The sequence below is a fragment of the Lampetra fluviatilis genome, chromosome 1 (assembly GCF_964198595.1).
Source record: "Lampetra fluviatilis chromosome 1, kcLamFluv1.1, whole genome shotgun sequence".
Classification (NCBI taxonomy): Eukaryota; Metazoa; Chordata; class Hyperoartia; order Petromyzontiformes; family Petromyzontidae; genus Lampetra; species Lampetra fluviatilis.
This window is the reverse complement of record NC_136275.1, coordinates 38,183,322-38,201,440: the sequence shown is the minus strand read 5'-3', so window position 1 is coordinate 38,201,440 and position 18,119 is coordinate 38,183,322. Positions and strand designations below refer to the sequence as shown.

General features: G+C 46.6%; 1 protein-coding gene across 1 annotated transcript in view; it reads left to right on the top strand.

The window, feature by feature from the left end:
- Positions 1-18,119, top strand: part of TNRC6C (trinucleotide repeat containing adaptor 6C) — a 99,019-nt gene that overhangs the window by 51,223 nt on the left and 29,677 nt on the right. The window contains exons 6-7 of the mRNA XM_078881268.1: positions 6,643-6,748; positions 7,203-7,224. Of these exons, the coding sequence (XP_078737394.1) occupies positions 6,643-6,748; positions 7,203-7,224 (128 nt within the window). The remainder of the gene's footprint in view (positions 1-6,642; positions 6,749-7,202; positions 7,225-18,119) is intronic.

The window sequence follows — 18,119 nt, the reverse complement described above, 5'->3', positions numbered from 1 at the left end:
TTTCCGTGTGGCCTAAACATTGCTGCCCGTGGTCGTTTCTGCGGTACGCGAGGCGGAAGGCCTCTCGCTTGTGTGTTTGTTGACTGCCGGCTGCTGTTGCTGCTGCTACTACTACGACTACTTCTTCACCTCGCCACCACCACCACCAACCCCACCAAGGCCCCCTCTTGGTGGTTGTTGCGTCGCCTTCCTGCTTTCTGACCCGCCCCGCAAGCGGGGACCTCCATTTGGCGGACGAGACGCGGTGGTGGTTGTTGTTGTTTGGGAGCGACCACTCCGTTACCTCAAACGTTTCACCTTCGAGCATCCTTCATTTCAGTGTCGGCCTATCGAAAGGGGGGCTACTGTACCAAAGAAATTCTAAAGCTGCAGAGAGATTAATAAAGGTGAGTGTGTGTGCGTGTTTCGCTGTTTTGGAACGGCGGATCGGGCGGGCGAGGAGGATTATAAGGGGAGGCCGGGTGCTGATTGACTTTGCTTTGCTATCTGATTGACATCTGCACCGCCACACGTCGCGTGCAATGCTAGTTGACGGCTGTCTCTAGTTTTGGATAATTAACTTCTGATTGTAATTCTTCCAGCGTGCATGCTGCGTTCCCACCCACGCACGCACGCACACCCAAGCCGCGTGGTGGAATCGCCGTGGTTGTTTACTCCGCCGCGTGTGTTGTGATTGTTACAGCGGCGTGTTTATTGTTTTTAAACGTAACAAATTCCCGACAAAAACGCCGTGTATAACGTGACCGCGAATCTCACTTGGTAAATTCCAAAGTGAAGCTAAAATGTGTGTGCGTTTATATATAAATGCGCATGAGAGTTTAAAAAAACCCACAAACGAGCACACGTAAATGAAACGTGACAACCGAAAAGTCTGAGTTTTTGTGTGTTACGGTGCCTCGTTGAACTTGGGAGGTTTTTTTCTTCAATTGAGGTCCCCCACCTCTCTCAGCCTGAAAGTTCGCAGGCTTCCAAAATGGCAGTGGATAGAGTGGGGCACGTTGCTTCGTGCTCAAGAAATCCGTGTCGTTTCAACCTCGGCGTGCCGTTTTTGTTTTGGGAAGTCGGTAGTATTTAGAAAAACCGATGCATTTCCACATCGCGAAAAAAACTGATAATCAGAACATGTGTTCATCTAAGAATGTGTGTAATAGTACACACATGTGTGTTTTTAAAATCTGCGAACTGAAGTAATTACGGTACAGTCACGGCGCATTTAGTTGTTAGGGGACACCTTGCGCTTTGACGCTTTTAAGGCCATGGGCTCAAGCTCGGAATGTTTTGTCGTTTCTCGGTTGAGTGTTTTTGTCGTAACGTGCATGTCTGTGATGCGTGCCTGGGCGGTTGCCTCATGCGTTGTGCAAGCAACCGGGCAGCCTTGGCCTGGAGGGAGGAGTGGGGGGGGCACTAGAGGCCAACATGCACTCTCTAGCTATAGTCTATCAGAGCTTTTTCAAAGTCAACAAAACATTTCTGGCAGTGCGTTGGCAGTGGTGCAAATAATGCCACGCGTTCGTCAGCCACACCACCCCGTCGCTGTAATGTAGAAGGGCTATTAACCCAAACATTGCCTTTTGTGTAAATTAACTTTTTTGTGGTAGTGCTATTAATTGACAAATGTGAGTATTTTTTTAACGTTAAGTTAAACCACGACCAGGTCAAGCATTGTTTTACTGAGGAATAAGAAGCCTGTGAATTCGACGCGAAACATAACAGCGGTTTTGTAGTAGGGTAAATAAACATGGATTTTTCTTTTAAATTGGTCTGAGTATAGCAGTTAAACACGTACACTCTCAACTCGTGACTTTTGTTTGGATGTACAGTAGTGCTAAAAAGAGTGTGTGGTTCTTGGTTTGCCAGCGCTTCCTGAGTTTCATTCCCAGCCACGGGTTTGCACGCGCCGCGAGCGATATCTAAACCAGCCCCTTACCGAATTGTACTCACCATCGTGGTGAAGTATGGTCCACGAAATCGGTGACCAAAAAAGGTGCAGTGAATTCGCACAATTATTGTTGTTTTGGAAAACCATGTAACTAGTTGGCCATGTGGTTATTCCTGGCTGTCTTTTAGTCGGAAGGTATGTGGTTGTTAGCTCGGCCATTTCCCCCCCCTGTGTCAATATAAGTAGCACTTTGTGTGAAAGTCAACGGCGATTGTTGTACTATGGCAGACTCAACCCTGTCATAGGAATGCGGAATTTTAACCATTGCCCCAGTCAGGGTTGTAAAACAGGAGATTGACAATGTCCCACACCCAGTTGAGCAGGAAACAACTTTTGACTTTTTGTTTTGAGTCCAAAAATAAAGTGGCGGTTTACCTCCAAAGAGCCCCTGTAAATGCACGAAAATACGTATTTCTTTAAGTAAATAATTGTGTTATATAAAGCATTAACAACACATTCCACCTTGTAGACAAACCCAGATTCGGATGCCAGAACTCTGATTTAACTTTTTTTGGGGGGGATAGTTGGGATTTCAGTCTTTGTTGTTATGCCTTTTTAAAATGCAAGTCGTGTTTTTACCGTACCATTATAGGAACATTGAGCCCTCACTCTCGCTGTGTAAAATCGAATACCCCAATCGTCACCACCCCCACCCTGCCCGGCTCTTCTCACCCCCCCACCCCGCCCGAGGTCAACGCCTCTGACCTTAATTAAAAGCTCAACACTCTAGTCAGTAGCACTGTCCTAAACATTACAAATATATCATCGACAATGTTTCAGGCAAATGGCCCTTCATCTCTGCTATGAAGTCGTGTGCCCAGAGCGTTGCCTCCTACATATTTTGTGGGTTATTTTGGTCGATGGCTTTCGTTCATAGCAGACGGATGAAGTCGCGCCATTTCAAAAAAACGTTGCCCATAACGTATATATGTTCCCTTTAGGGCAGGATTGTTGACAAACGTGTTGCGTTTTTTGGTTCACTGTGCATCACTGCCAAATGCAGTGTCGCAAATATTTTTTTTTACCATAAACCGGTGCAACCGGCGTTAGCCAGACACGCCGTGAAGGTGAAATGTCGATGACCGTCTCCGTGCGCTCGGTAACGCTCAATGGCCCTCTGAAGTCCTCCCAAGGCTCTCCCCAACCCCCTCTCCTATCGGTAGCGCTGCGTAAGCGCAATTACCAAGCGGCGCAGATGTTCACGCGCTGCGTACTGCGTTGCCGGCTCGGCCGAGTTTTAATTATCGCGGCAATAACGGCACAAGGCCGTGTACACTTATTTACCGAGATTGTGCCGTGGTGCAAAAGGGTGCTTGTCTGTGCGCGTGATGCCTCACGCGGTCCACGGCATGGTGGTGCATGCAGGCGCGATGCTAATCAAGCATGGGTCAACAGCATTGCAACCCTAACATTTAAAAAAACACGATCCCAACCCAGTAAACTTTACTTGATAACGAGGATGTTTTTGTGCTTGAGCCATAGCCTCCAGAAGTGGGACAGACCATCATTACTTGTCTATCCATTGCTGGATGAAGATCTCAAATTGGTCACCATCTCTGGCCAGTGACAACAATCCACTGAACTCCTGCATGCATGCTGGTTTCATCGCTCCATCTCCACGGTTGACGTGCTCTGGAGCGTGTCGCCACCGTCTTTTTGGACTAAACTCTACACCACAACTGAAATGCATATCGCTGGGAATTACTGTATGTTCTATAGTATAAACGTTCATGCTGCTTTATTCTTCCTGCTCGTTCAATAAGATGTGTTGAATGTGTTACATTCGGTATCTATAAATGTAAATTAGTAAATAAATTCACAAAAACATTCACAATATTCAGCACAATATAGACCATACTGTAGCCTGCGCTCCTTCAAAGGAGTAATGGCAAAATTACACAAACTCTGAACATTGGCATTTAGCTCATGAACATTTTGCCATGCACATGTGTATTGTATTGCTTTGTGGGCCAGGTCTCCCTTGAAAAACAATCTTGGGCTCAATAACCTGTCACCTGGTTTAAAGATTTTGTACTGGTAGCGATGACGATGATGAGGCTGCCCTTTGGCGAGGGGAAACTCGCAGGTACCACGAGCACAAATAACTTTCCAAACATCAACATTGCCCTCGGCGTACTTTGGCAGCACGGCCCCCTCGTTCCTCCTAAACTCTTAGTGAGACCCGCCGAGATCGGGGCGAAGGGATAACTGTGCCCAAAACGGACAGTGACCCGCGTTTGTACTTAATGCCTGGGCCGTGGGATGCGTCCTAGAGGGCCGTTCATCGAGGAGATGGAGCGATGGAATGCTCTCTTGTGTAGGTGCGAGGTGGATTATTACAACGCAGGATCGTGAGAGATGGCAACGGCTTTTTGGGCGCTCTTTTATCCAGCAGTGGATTGATGATGGCTTTGGTCGTAATAACTGGCGAGATGATATAGAATTGGTGAGTGGAGCAAGGTACGCTTGTGCTTTTGTTTTCTGAATATAGCCAGCAGCACAAGTCTGAAAGAGCTCATTTATAATGAATCACCTTTGCCTTATTTTTCAGGAGGACTAAATAAACCTTTAGGTTATGTGTTTGTATGAGCAGTAAGCCATTGAATATTGCCTCTTTGTTCAAGCTTGGTTAAGCACGTGCTTTGCATGTCCTTGTTGGGTTAAAATGATGTAAACGCTGACCTACCAAGGTATAGCGTTATTTGGGTTGTACAGTATTTTTAGATGGTGCCGCATTTCTACATTCTTAGCTGGTCGCCGTGTCCGGCCAGTTAAATGAGTGGCTAGAAGCCGTTTGCTCGAAGCCCCGCAAGAGCACGTGGTTTCGCTTCCTGAATTAACTTGGCATTTCACAAAATGTGCTGGCACAGAAGTGTATTACATGTGCTGTGTGAGCTGTGGTATAGTGGGCTGCACTATGACCCCGGTTCCATTTCTGGCAATGGCTAATATTAATGGAGAGCGATATCAGAGCAGGGTCCTGACCTTTCCCCAATTTTCTAATTGACCAATCTGCACTGACCAAAATAAAACCTTAACTGACATGGCATGAGGGAGGCTTTCATCCATGGGTAGATTTGAAAGCTGTAATGTTTTTTTTAATATGATCCTTATGGCGGTACCCCGGGGTACCAAATAATACTAAATGGCCGAGGCAATTAAATATTTTATTTCTGGGACACTGTTTTTTCCAGGGATGTACTTAACTGCGACTGGGGTACCAATCAAACTGAAATCAGTGCTTACTCCGATGTCGAAACACAGCGAGGACGATTGCGCTGAAACCCTGAACGCTTCTATGCACCATAGTGCATCGTGTACAGCTCGTCGAGATGAGTCTATTGCCGCATCGCTGACCATCAACAGACTAAAAATGACTGCATCACGGACATTATGCGAGAGCCGGGGTACCATGGTACCCAGTGGTACTGCCGTAAGGTTCATTTGTCGGTAGTGGTTTTGGCTTTTAATACAATAACTGCCACCCAGTCGCGGAACTCATAATCATCAAGGCTGTGGAATATTTACCGCTGGTGGTTATGTCCATGTGCACCAGGGAGCCCAGTTACTGAATGCATCACTTGGGATATGGAATTGAATCAAACCGATCTGTTTAGATCGTGGTGTACACAAACTCATTCCGTGTTTCTCTCGAGCACCCATGACCAAAGACATAAGCAGAACGCTGTTTTGTGTCTCCACGTACAAACATTAGTTGTCCATTCAGCATCACGGCTATCCTTACCAACATCCAGCAGCATTTGTCCAATCAAACTCAACTGCCTTTGACTTTCTTGGTCTCATCAGCAGAATCGGGCTCGTAGCTTTAGATTGCACGTGGTACAGCCATAAAATACATCGGAGAACTGCACGGTCCAAGCGGGAAAATCTACGCAGGATTGTAGTACGAGCTGGTTGTTGTCAAGCGTCCTCTTAACCGTGCTCCGGGCGAGCTAAGCGGATCGTGTTGCGCCACGTGGCTCCCCCTCATTCCTGCCCAGCTCAGCGGCCGCCCGACGTCCGTTTGCGTCGCTTTTGTGCGACTCGCAGGCGCTGGCTGTCCCTCGGAGGAGGCAGCTGGCCCCATTGTGTCACCGGCCACCTCTGACCTCTCCTGCGACAGTCGCTAGGGGTTAGGGGTTAGCAGCGAAGGATCATGGGAAGGCTGTTAATATTGGCCTGTCCTCCCTGTGGGTTTGGACAATGGGGGCATTATTTTGCACAGTTGGTGCCCTGGGAGGGGTGAGGAGGGGTGAGGCCGCGAGGGCGTGGGCTTGTTTGTGCGGGGCGTCTGCGCTCGCTCCCGTGCGCATAAGTGGAGTGACGGCTGCCTTTTTGAGAGCGAGAAAAAGCGACTGCTATTTTATGATCATTGTAAACCTGGTATGATGTAAATTAGCTTTGAGGCAAAACCGTAATGACCGCAATCACTTGTACAATAGTTAATTTCCCTCGGAGTAAAAATAACCGTCTGGTGCATTGAATGATGCGCATTAAATTGAGATGAATTGAAAATGAGTTGCAGATGTGAGTGCGGTAGGTGTGCGCACTCTATGTGATTGTTGGGCTGTCCGTGCGGTGGAGCTGAGGAGGAATGCCTAGGGGTCCGCTCCCCTTGAACACGGCACCCTCGTTGCGGCTGTGGTCTTGCGCCAAACAGTCACCCCCGAATCTCACAACAAACCCCGTATGTGTCTTGCCAGAGAGAGGGAGGAACAGTGGAAAAAAATCGCGGAGGGGGAGTTGATGGAAGAAAAGAAAAAGAGAAAGCAAGAAGAGAAGAAAAAGAAGGAATCCGCATCTAAAAAGGTGAGCTTGCACAAGGCTGTGGCCCGTCTGATCGCTGTGCCCGCCTGCCAGCCTGTGTGCCAGCTCATGTGCCTCGTCTCGCACTGTCTCGCATGCTCGTCTGTCTTCATTGCACGTTCAAGTGGCGGTGGTGTGTGGCAGTCGTGGGGCGCAGTGGTGATTGTGTGCCGGGGTGTTTGCGCCCACCACTGTTAAGTTGGAGGGGGGGAGCCTTAGTCTAACCCAGGTTCACAAACTGGTATGCACTTTGGGCTGTAACTGGAGCAAGAGGGGACGTTCCTGTGGCGAGCGTAGGTACAGCCCTTCATCCCCAGCCATCCGCCTCTTACCACCCAGTTGACTCACCCCCACCCACCCCCACTGCCTGCCTGTGTTTTTCTGTCCCTGTTTGACCCACACTTGGTTTCCTTTTGCTGAACTTTTAATCACTGCAATTTTACTCTGTCTCTTGCAGATCTCCGAACAAAAATCCAAAGGTAGGATTTTATCTTTTGTTTTTGGGATGAAAGGTGGGGTGGGATGTGTATCTACAGCATCTCGGTTATGAGTATAATGCAGTCGCAATAATACTAATAATAATTTACAATCTTTTGTCGGTACACTGCTCGTTGAAGGCCTCCCCACACCATGTGAATACTGTCATGTGGTTATGATTAATGACGATCAGCAACGCTTACATGTTTAGCGCGAGATGTCAAGTCGTAATACGTACGGTGCGAAACAAGTTATACATGCATATGCATTTTACATTCTAAAGTTCACAAACACATGCACGTGTTCACTGGCCATGCAGAATAACCTTGCATGTCATAAATAATGAAAACTTGACGGTTTACCGACTCGGCATGTGGCTGTAGAAATCAGACTGCGTTTGTGTGCAACGTTTCGCAATCAAATCGTAACAAAAATATTTCGGGACAAAGTTTCAAACGAAACAATGTATATGAAGTATTTGGCCTGCAGTATGCAAACACATCCACCGTTTCCTGAGGAATTGCATTGTGGTCATCTTGTCTTGCAGCAGTGATCGTTGATGAATACTGCGCTGATGTGTCCCAATGAGAAAAAAATGGTCTCCAGTTGTGTATCACTGCTGCTTGTCAATCATCAAATTTGCGCAAATCTATTTTTATGGTGACCATAGGCACGAGAAGCGCAATGCAGTTCTTCAGAACATGCTGATGTGCATAACACAAAAACCAACGGGGAAGTGCCCACTCAATGTATTGTTGAATGTGCCAAATCTTGCCAGTACTTAAAAGCTAAGCAGAGTGGAGTGGTTAATTGTACTTAGATGAGACTGCCTGGGAGGAAACACCAGGTGTGGTCGGCTTGGACTGCTGCTGTTGTGTGGTGGTGGTCCACCAATATATTCCCAATTGTGTCTGCAGAACACTTTGTATGCCTTACACGTTTTCTCTGGGTTTTCTGGTATGTCTCGCACTAAGCTGAACACTCTTCAATGGTTTTGGCTAACATCACAATGTAGCATTACCCTCCTGAAAAACGACCTTGAGACTCGTTGAGACTTTGCTTTTAAAGGTAAATGTAATTCTTATTGTGTTACAGTCCAACATCGTGTATCACACTTGCTGGAGACTGAGTATTGGTGTATATGTGGAAAGGTCAGATATATTATACATGCATAGCGAGTGATAATACCATGCACAAATAGGTTACTGGACACATTAAAATGCACACTGTTTAAAACATGGGAAAATGATTTGATGTACTTTATTACTGTATAAATGTCCAAATGATAAGCTGCTTTTTTGTGATATCATTGGTGGCCAGGTCTCTTCTGAAAAATGAGTTAATACTTCTGTGGGCTTGGCCTGATAGGATAGGGATGGTTTAGTTTTATTTGTATGTGTTTGAGTGATTTGTTTACCTTTCTTGTACTTTGCACTCGTTATGTTTTTGTACTGTTGTAACGTTCTTGCCCACCCCTACTGTAAATCTGTGAAAAAGAGCTTCATTGCTCATCAGATTCCTCCAGTATCAATGCATTCTGATTTGTGAAGATCTGTAGATAATTACAGTTACACCATGGATAAATATTGCACTGGGTGTGAGCGGTTATTCGTTTCAAGGCGGATATGTGACGTTCCACTGGAGATTTGTAATGATGTTGGTTTGAGCTTTGGTGCTGGTTCGAGGGGGGAGGCTGCGTTAAGCTGGCTTGGGGAGTGAGTGGAGCAGTGTGGCTTATTTTAGATGCCGTGACGTCATGTGCACTGATGTCATTGGGTGTCTCTTGTGAAAAATGATGGTGCCCGCTCGCACGTAGCCCTGCCTGGTATCTCTGAGTTCAACGCCTGCTTTTATGGGAATAAATACAGCATTCAGATGTGGGCATGTATGAATATATTTAGCTTTGGTTTTGTGATTTGTCTGTTGCAATTAGATCAAAGTAATTGTGTTTACATCGTGTTGGGGATAGCACCTCTAGTGGCTGCAGGGTTTTCTTTTACCAATCAGCATTCATTTTAAAGGCCTTTGCCAATCCACTGATGGATGAAAGCTTCCCAATTTCATGCTTATCCCGGGTATTGTTTGTCCGTCCTTCATGCTTCTCGGTGTGGGTTGGTGAAATGGTCGGGCCCCAGGACCAGTTCAGATATCACCCGATGTTTATCGTTGTGGGGAATCGAACTCGGGAGTTTGGGTTTGTAGCCCGGTGCAGGAACCGCCGACGACCGCTCCAATACACAGTACCATGATTTAAATGAACTCCTTGTTTCGTTCGCTCCCTTGTTCGCCATGGGACGTTGGCTCTAGGCATTTGGATTGCACACCGGCAGCAGCTCCTGCACACAAAGTGTGCAATTGGTGCAATTTGTTATGCAGATGTGGCGCGTGTGGCGATCACGACATTACCTGCTGCTTTGTGGCACGGTGCTGTGGCTGTGCTTTTGTTGCCCGCTGCCAGCTTTTTGGCTGGGAGCCCGGTGCTGGGAATGGCTTTCGCCGCATTCCACTCGGAGGATACCGTGCTGCGGTGTGAGGTGGCTATGTGATGGGGAGTGGAAGTGTAGTGGTTTGCCCAATGAGCCACGAACCCGGCGGCCAGCATTCGATTCCTGCTTTCGGGCAAAATCTGTGACCAAAATCTGAACCGTCTTGAATTTTGACCTTGATATCATCACCATCAGTCACGCTTGGTAAAAAAATTGCTAGGTTACCAGATGTTATTGGCTAGAGCACATATATGCTGCACATCTGTTGTTCACCATTAGTACTGCATTTTCATCTTCCATTGTTTGTGTAAGCGGCAGTTCATCCGAGCCGCTTGCCGGCTGTATTCCGATGAGCGTCACCACTGAGCAAACTGCAGGTAGTTGTATAGTTTTACTGTTGTTTTTGTTGTCATTGTCGTCATCGTGGTTGTTGGGGAGAGGTTAAGTCCCGCCCACCCTCTCGGTAATTATCTCCGAGTGGTCTGTGTACAGCTGTTGCTTTATATTTTGCTTGGGTTGGCAGATCACGTGCGCACATACTCCAATCTCTTGCAAGACGGTCTGGCCAGTGTGCAAGAGTAGGTTAAATGCCCTCCAGAGCAGTGGTTCTCGGTGTGGTCCTCGGATCGCGACGGTCCTCTAGATAGTCTCCGTGGGTTGCCACAAATGCAGTTTGATCCGGAAATAATGACAATGTTTGTTACCTTTGGTTTCGGACGTTAACTCACTCCCTGCCCCAATTCAAATCCAGGCTCAAGATCTTTGTTTTATCCTCTGTCCTTTATTGTCTTGTTTCACTGTCCAAAAAAATATGCCCACTTCTAAGCGTATTATTATATCACCTTTGTTAAGCGTTGTAAAGATGAACGACAACAACAACAAAAACAACCTTTTACAATTGGCACATTTCCAAAATTGTTTAAGTCGTGCACGCCCATGTGAAAGTGCATACCATGTGTTTGCATACATTGTTGATAGCCACGATCGATGAACATGCCCGGAGGTTTTAATACAAAAAAAAAACTCATAAGCTCCTACTTTTATTGTGTGCAAAACATTGAAACCGTATTTAGCACAAATTACTGTTTCATAACGGGCTATTTATTAACCTTCCTAATGAAAACACAAAACTCATAACATATCCCGTTTTGTGCGTTTTCATGTTTTTCGTTGTCTCAACGCGTAATGCTACCCGACGTAACTTTACGCGTGCCTTGTTAAACATCGCTCGGCTCCGCCGGGCAACGCTAATTGCGGCGCACCTGGCTTGCTCACGGCTAGTCCCTTTGTTTATGGGCGTGCACCACATTGACGTGCACCACCTCCACCACCAACACCTGTTGGGGTGGGGGGGGCGCTCCAGTGTTTGTAGGGCCTCCAGAGAGAGGGGGGGACGCTTTTCAACCTTTTTTAAATCCTTTATATTAAGTTCGCTTGCTTGCGTGCTTGCTTGCGCGCTTACGACCGTGCAAATCTTTCGGTCGTTTTTTAACCCACTTCCCGTGATCCAATCGAGCTGACATTTTGCACACAGACTCGTTGTGCGTGACAAATAATTTTCGTGAAAATTTTTTTCCAAAATTTTACACTGTTTAGGGAAAATTTTTTAATATTTAATTACCAATTGCTTAATGGTGGCAGACAATCATCTGACCCATAGGTGGCAGCCATCTCAAGCCAGAGGACGAGAGGACTCTAGCCGCCACGCATATAAAGGATTTATAGTGAAAAACTTTGTTTTTACGGGTTAATTTTTTTCGTGTCTCTTAGAGGCGGTGCGAGTACTTTGTGTACCTGCACCTCATGCGATCTGCCGGCCAACAAACTGTGGTGGACAAATACTGCTGGGTGGACAAAGACTAAAGGAATTGTAAGAAGCTGTTTTCAACTGCCGCGGCAGAAGATTGATTCGAACCTAGGACCTCTGGATTTCACTGTGCTATCCATTACACCAGGGCAGCATCCCTTGCATAGCTGAAACTTTAAAAAAATGAAACTTAAGATGAGGGTTATGTTCCTTAACTCTCTCCCGCAGTGATTTTTTTTTTCCCCAGGGGGGGGGGGTGAGGGTCCGGAAAAGGGAGTAGGAATGGAGAAGCAAGGCAGCTGCGCTGGAAATGGAGGCAGGGACTCCACCTCTGCTCACGTCACCGAACATTCGTAATCCATCATAATCCAGGCGCAGTGTCATCTTACAAGCGGCATGCCTTGGATGTACAGTGTGGCACGGCAGCCATTTTTAAAATTTTATCTTGTGTAACACTGGAATGCAAATTACATCAGAGTTCGTTATTTTGTGCCAAAGAATTAGAGCAAAATTACTGTTATCTGTGATTCGATTACCTGCAGCTCTGTGGGAGTGGTTGGATCTGCAAAACACTCCTCCCGTATTATCCCGTAGCTCAAATTCTTCCTCTTTTCTCCAATTATCCACATTTTCCTTACATTTATATGGATTGAGTTTTTGGATAACCCTACGGATGATAGAATCCACGATATACGTCCCCCACATCAACACAGTAACATCCCTTTGAAGCCGGAATAATTGTGGGGAGTATATTTTTGGTGATTGGTGATGGGGGAAGCGGGGGAATCCTGCAAATACTGTACTTAAGTGCCTAATAATAAACACCCTAACACCTTTATAGTACTAATTCATAACGTCTCTGATATGTTTTTAAGTTGTAATCCTTCACAAATGGGAGGCCATGTTAGTTTAGGAAGTTATGTGCCTTGAATTTACAGCTCAGCCCCTAACCATTTAATTTCATGTAACAGTAATACTATTACTTTGTCCGATCTTAAGCTAAGCAGGCTTTAGCCTGGAAAAGTTCTTGGATTGGGTGATCACTATGCACCATGGGTTGGTCGTGGGACATAAATCCATTGTTGTGCGATACTCGTACATTTAAAACAACGCCCTGACCGGCGTGATTGAGCAGGGAGTAAAGAGCGAGTGGAAGTGTGAGCGTAACGGTGAGATGTGAGGGATGCAGGAGCATTGTGGGACGAGGGAGAGGAGTGTGGATGAGTAGTGAGTGATGGGGGAGGTGTATGGAAGTGATGGACGAGGCAGAGGAGTGCGTGAGGGAGCAACGTAGGAGGAGGGTGAGGGGGGAGGAGGAGTGGAAGAAAGGTGAGGGAGTATTGGAGGACGAAGGAAGGGTGATTGTGAAGACGTGTGAGGGGTGAGTGGATGTTGGAAGGGGAGGAGGGGTGAGTGAGGTAGTGGTGGAGGGAGGGGTGATGGAGGGAGGGGGTGAGAGTTGGCACGATTTCAGGATTCTCTCTCTCGGTAAGACGAGAACGACATCTCGGCGGGGCGGCGCTCGCAGGCGTAAGCAGACATTTCCACCATTTTCTGCCAAGCAAAATGCTCTGGCTGAGGAGAGAAAAATAATAATAAAAGTAGTAAATAATGAAATAATTCTGAAGCCTGAGGCCTGCACATTACCTCGCTGCTGCTGCTGCCTGCGCAATGCAAAGTCATCCTCGTAAAAAGATTTACATTGCTTCACGGAGTGGTGTTTTTTTTTACTGTGCACTGCTTTAGGCAAGTCAAAAGCATTTCTGTTCAGTGATGTTGGAGTTGATGTTGACGTGTGGGTGATGTGGAGCTTTGATTTTGGAGCGTTTACGTTGATGTGCGAGTGGAGTTGGAGCAGTTGGTGGAGTGTTTATACAGTGGTGATGTAAACTGATGTTGGAGTGATGTTGCTGAATGAGTGCGGGCTGTTAATGTAGAGTAGGAAGGATTTATAGTGGATGCGGAGTTTTGATGTTGTGAAGTGAAGCAGAATAGCTTGGATTGTTAATGTGCAAGTGATCTGTGAGGGTCTGAGGATATGTCAGTGTCGGTGTGGTGTGATGTGGCATATTTACATGTAGTGGTGATGTGTGGATAATTCTAGATCTGAAGTTTTCGTGACTGCAAGGAATCGTACTCTTTGTTTTTTTCGGTAAAGTCGCGTCGGTAAAAAATTCAAATAAATTAAATCACGACGTTTCGGACCCAACACAAGCATCCTTTCTCAGGTGGGGACAACTTAGCGAAAGCACACCGCTTAAGTGTGTGTCGATTTAATTTATTTAAATGTTTTACCTACGAGATGTGTGGATACTTCACCACGCTGATCAGTGCTGGCTGGTCAATTGTGTGGCCAGGTCTGGTTCAGATGTCACTCGCCACTGAATGCCGGGGAATCAAACTCGGGAAGTGAGCTCCCTAGCGCGGTGCGCTAACCACTGCGCCCTACACATTCAACCGATTTATAAATATAGACTTTGTGGAGGTTGTGAGTGTGGTGTGTGGGTTTTGTTTGTATTAAGGCGCTCCTGTAAACATACACATGCTCTCAATGTTGTGTGTTTTTTTGTAATTCTGGAGCTGTGCAAAGGAAGGAAGGGAATTTTCAATCGCAGAAACTGCCCGGAGCTGGTGGTCCTGTGCTTTAGATTATCCAGTTTGAAAGGGGGGGGTGAGGCTTGGGGGGGTTACGAAGGGGGCAGCTTAACATTGAAACCAGAGGCATCCGCGTCTGTTCGCTTTTGAAAGGTTGTTGCTGTTTTGTTGTTACAGAGGAGGTATTGGCTGGAAACCATTGCCTAAATTAAACTGAATTGAGAGGTTTGTGAGTGTTAACTAAGTTATGTGGCTTATCGATGCCCTCCTTTGTTTTTACACTTCAAAATAAATTGTCCTTCACAACTTTTTTTGCAAGAAATATTTAATTTAAAGACTTTTTTTTCGCGTGGAGATATTGCGTGAGGATATTTGGCAAAGGGCACTTACAAGAATTTGGCTTTATTTGGGAGGAAACTGGAATAATTTGAAAACCCACGCACAGATTTAAAATCAAGAATCCATTTGCTTGTCCTGCCAACCAAATAGTGTTTTGTAAGTTGCATATTAACTTAGTCTTTCAGTATTTAGCAAAAATTAAGTGTTTCCCCACTGCCAGATGGGGGTATGAATGTGCAAGCGAGAGCGACGTGGGGCCGGGAGTTGGTGCTGCTGGTGTTGGTCTGAATGGGTTCATTGTGGGGCTACCCCCTTGACTCTGTTTCCATAAATGGTTGTGGTTTGCGGCCAAGGTGTTTGGTCCTCGCTGCATTCTTTTAGGCTCTAAATCGGGCAGCTGTGGGCGCTGCAGCTTTGCAGGTTCTCTGCTTTTGGTCAAACAAGGGGGGGGGGGGGGGGCTTTCTCTCCGCACGTGAATGAGAGCAGTGAGGCATTTGCTCTGCTCTATGAACATCCCTCTGCCTTTACTGCCCTTCTTACCAGATCTGCGATGACTTTCACCCACCCACCGGCCCCCCCCTGCTTGACAGCAGCCGTCCATCCCTTTGCCAGGTCCTTGAGCGAGTTTTGCCCCTGGTCTGCCTCCACGTGCCAAGGAAAACTAACAAAGTGAAAAATTAAGCTGTGCGTGGAGATTAAACTGAAAAAGGCAGGGCAACTGTTGGCACTGTTGTAAGCGGCTTGTCTGCTTTCCCTCCGCCCTCTCCAATGGTGCCACTGTGCCCACGACTAAAGTGCAGCCTTGCTGGTATTTTTGCAGCAGATACAATGGACTTCCAATGTATGCATGGCTTCCACCATGGAAATGTGGCATTTCCCACCAGTGGCTCAGGGCTGTACACAGGAGATAAGCACTGCTGCAGTGTTCATTTGAACAAGAAAATCACTTTGACTAGAATGTTTACAATACCTATGGAATATGCAGGTGTATCTGTTTAGTTGTGGCATTTTAGCATGCTTATTCTCTTTACGGCCGATTAAAGCCTTTTGGAGGCTTGCGTGTCACAAGTGATCAAAACTCCGTCAGATTTGTGCTTGTTTTCAATTGGTTTCCACTCATTGCTATGTTATTTGGGACAAAGCAAAACAGTATAATTATTCAAGACCAAAGCGGCGGTTTACAATTTAGCATCTTATTCCTCGGCGTCATAATTTAACGAAAGGTTACATACGTACTTGTGTTATATCGCACATTTGAAAACCCTATAGCCGCAATGGAAGTTTTGTTTATAACTAATTGTGTTATGCTCTTACATTGTCCACTTTAGTTAATGCAACACAACAAAAATGTATGGAAATTGTCCTTGCTGAACAGGTCGAATTTATTGTAGTCCTTCACTAAAATCAGTCCGACACCTTTCTCGGAAGGAGACGTTGCATGCGCAGGGTTTGGCCCATGTTTCTGTCGCTGCTTTTGCATAGTTTTTTTTCATGGGTGGCGGCTGCAGCTGAGGACGCGGCCTGGCTTTTCGCCCCAGGCTTGTAAACGCTGCGTCTGGCACTCTGCCATGCGCAGGCGGCAACCATCGCTCTCCCCCCGCCCGCCCCACCGCCCTCCTCTCAGTCCTACACTCATCATCCTCGTCGTCCTCCTCTACATCGACCCTTTCACTTTGCCTTTGTTTTCATGGACGTGTTACGATGCGTTGATACAAGGCGATGGTTAAACTCGAGATACTTTTTTCGAATTGTGTTGTGCAGGAAGCGATAACTTGCGACTTTTGCAAATTGCGCACATACGTTCCTTTTGTTCTCAACAGAACAGACAAGACAAAGTGAACATGGCACCGTATGAGAAAGACGGTGCAAACCAAATAATTCCGAGTGCGACCAAAAAGGAATTAATTATCGAGTCGAATCGTGACCGCGCCTCGTAAATTGCGGGTGGTAGGGGGGGGGTGAATTGTATGTCTGCTGTTTGATGTCTTCCCTTTACCGTGGCACCAGTTATTGAGAGCGTGATCTCTATCTGAATAATCCCTTTTCTGGAAGCAGCCGCACGATCCCTTCAGCCCAGAGTTGGCAGTGGGGGAGGCAAGTCAGGGAAGGGGGGGGCCCATTGGCTGCACACAGGCGCCGTTTCCTCGCGAGCTGCGGATTTCAGAGTGGTCGCTGGCAGATTTTCGGATCAAGGCATCGTTGCGGCCGAGTGCCAAACCAAAGTCGTGGTCAGTGTTTTTGCTTTGGCTACCAAAAAAAATGCAGGATGAAAACAAAGGCAACCAGTCTTGCAGAGTAAGCATGAGGAAGTCTATTTTGCGTCCAATGGGATTTTTACATGGATAATAAAAGTAGCGCATATTCACGACTGACCGCCCAGCCCGTTCTCCAACGGCACCTAATTTAATTTTACCGGCTTTAGGCAATGCGGCGCCATTGCACTGCATGAAGGTCTTTTTTTCTCAGCGAGGTGAATTCGCTCATTTGTGGGGTCATCACTGAGTGAACTTTGCCCATGGCACCAGAGGACAAGGGGTCATTCTCTCGGTGACTCTCAGATTATTCTGGTATCCACACGGAATGTTCAGGTTTGAGGTTTACTTTTGTCAACTGTTCAACTTGAAATCGCGCACATTAGAATGCCCTTCCAGTCCCCCTCCCCCCACTGCTGATAGCTTCCTACTGCATCAATCCCCTTAATATTGCTCCTTGCATCTGGTTGCTGCTCTTATGAACGCTGCCCGACGGCGTTCCTAACGAGAGGGGTGCTAATTTCTATTGGGTTGAGCCTTCTATGCCTCCGCCTTTTATTTACACCACCATTGTGCACACAAGCCCACTGAGCAGGAAGCTGTTGTGCTTGGTTCATATAATAAGGCAATGCCACATTCGGTATCTTCATTACATTCTTTGAAAGCCAAATATATTTAGTCTATGGAGGTGAAGAGTGGTGATGTATTGGTTCATGTGTTTTGCTGTGAACCCAGCATCTGGAGTTCAATTCCCGGCCAGGGCTAACATCGTTTGTAATTGATTTTTGAACCATAAACGAAGCGTGCCCCCAGCTCCACCACATGGTACTCATCACCAGGTGGTGAAGAATGCTCAAACAAACTCCGATGGGTGAAATGGCATGGGAAGTCATCATCTAGCTCTTAAAAGTTTGTTCTCATTGCAAATTAAATGACTTAATCTATGGTCGTGCTTTGGTTCAAGAATATTTTGTAGACATTTTTTGTGGCAAACCATAGTGGCCTCTAGTGGCAGCAGGATTTTCGTAATCCCATGACACAAGTTCAATCGATTCTGATTTTCGTTTATGAATTGACACGCCGTTGCATATGTATTATGTGCGCGCTGTAGTCGCTTTGTTATGATGCCATTTGGCCTACTTATTTTTAGCTGTGTCCTTATGACCATAACTGTTGGACGGGTGCCCATGCCCTGTCGGTCTGTTGCACACCTTGCTCTAATGACATTTAGCACAACTCAGACAGCAGATAGCGCAGAGTCTGCCCCTGCCCCACGAGAGGCAGAAAATGTGTGCTCTCGTAATCTTTTGTGCATTATAACCGCGTCTCTTGTGGGAGTCGCCACCGCAATACGGCGTGGTTACGTTGGCCCGGCGCCGCCGGCGCCCGTAAGTGAAACGCCGTCGCGGCGCAACCG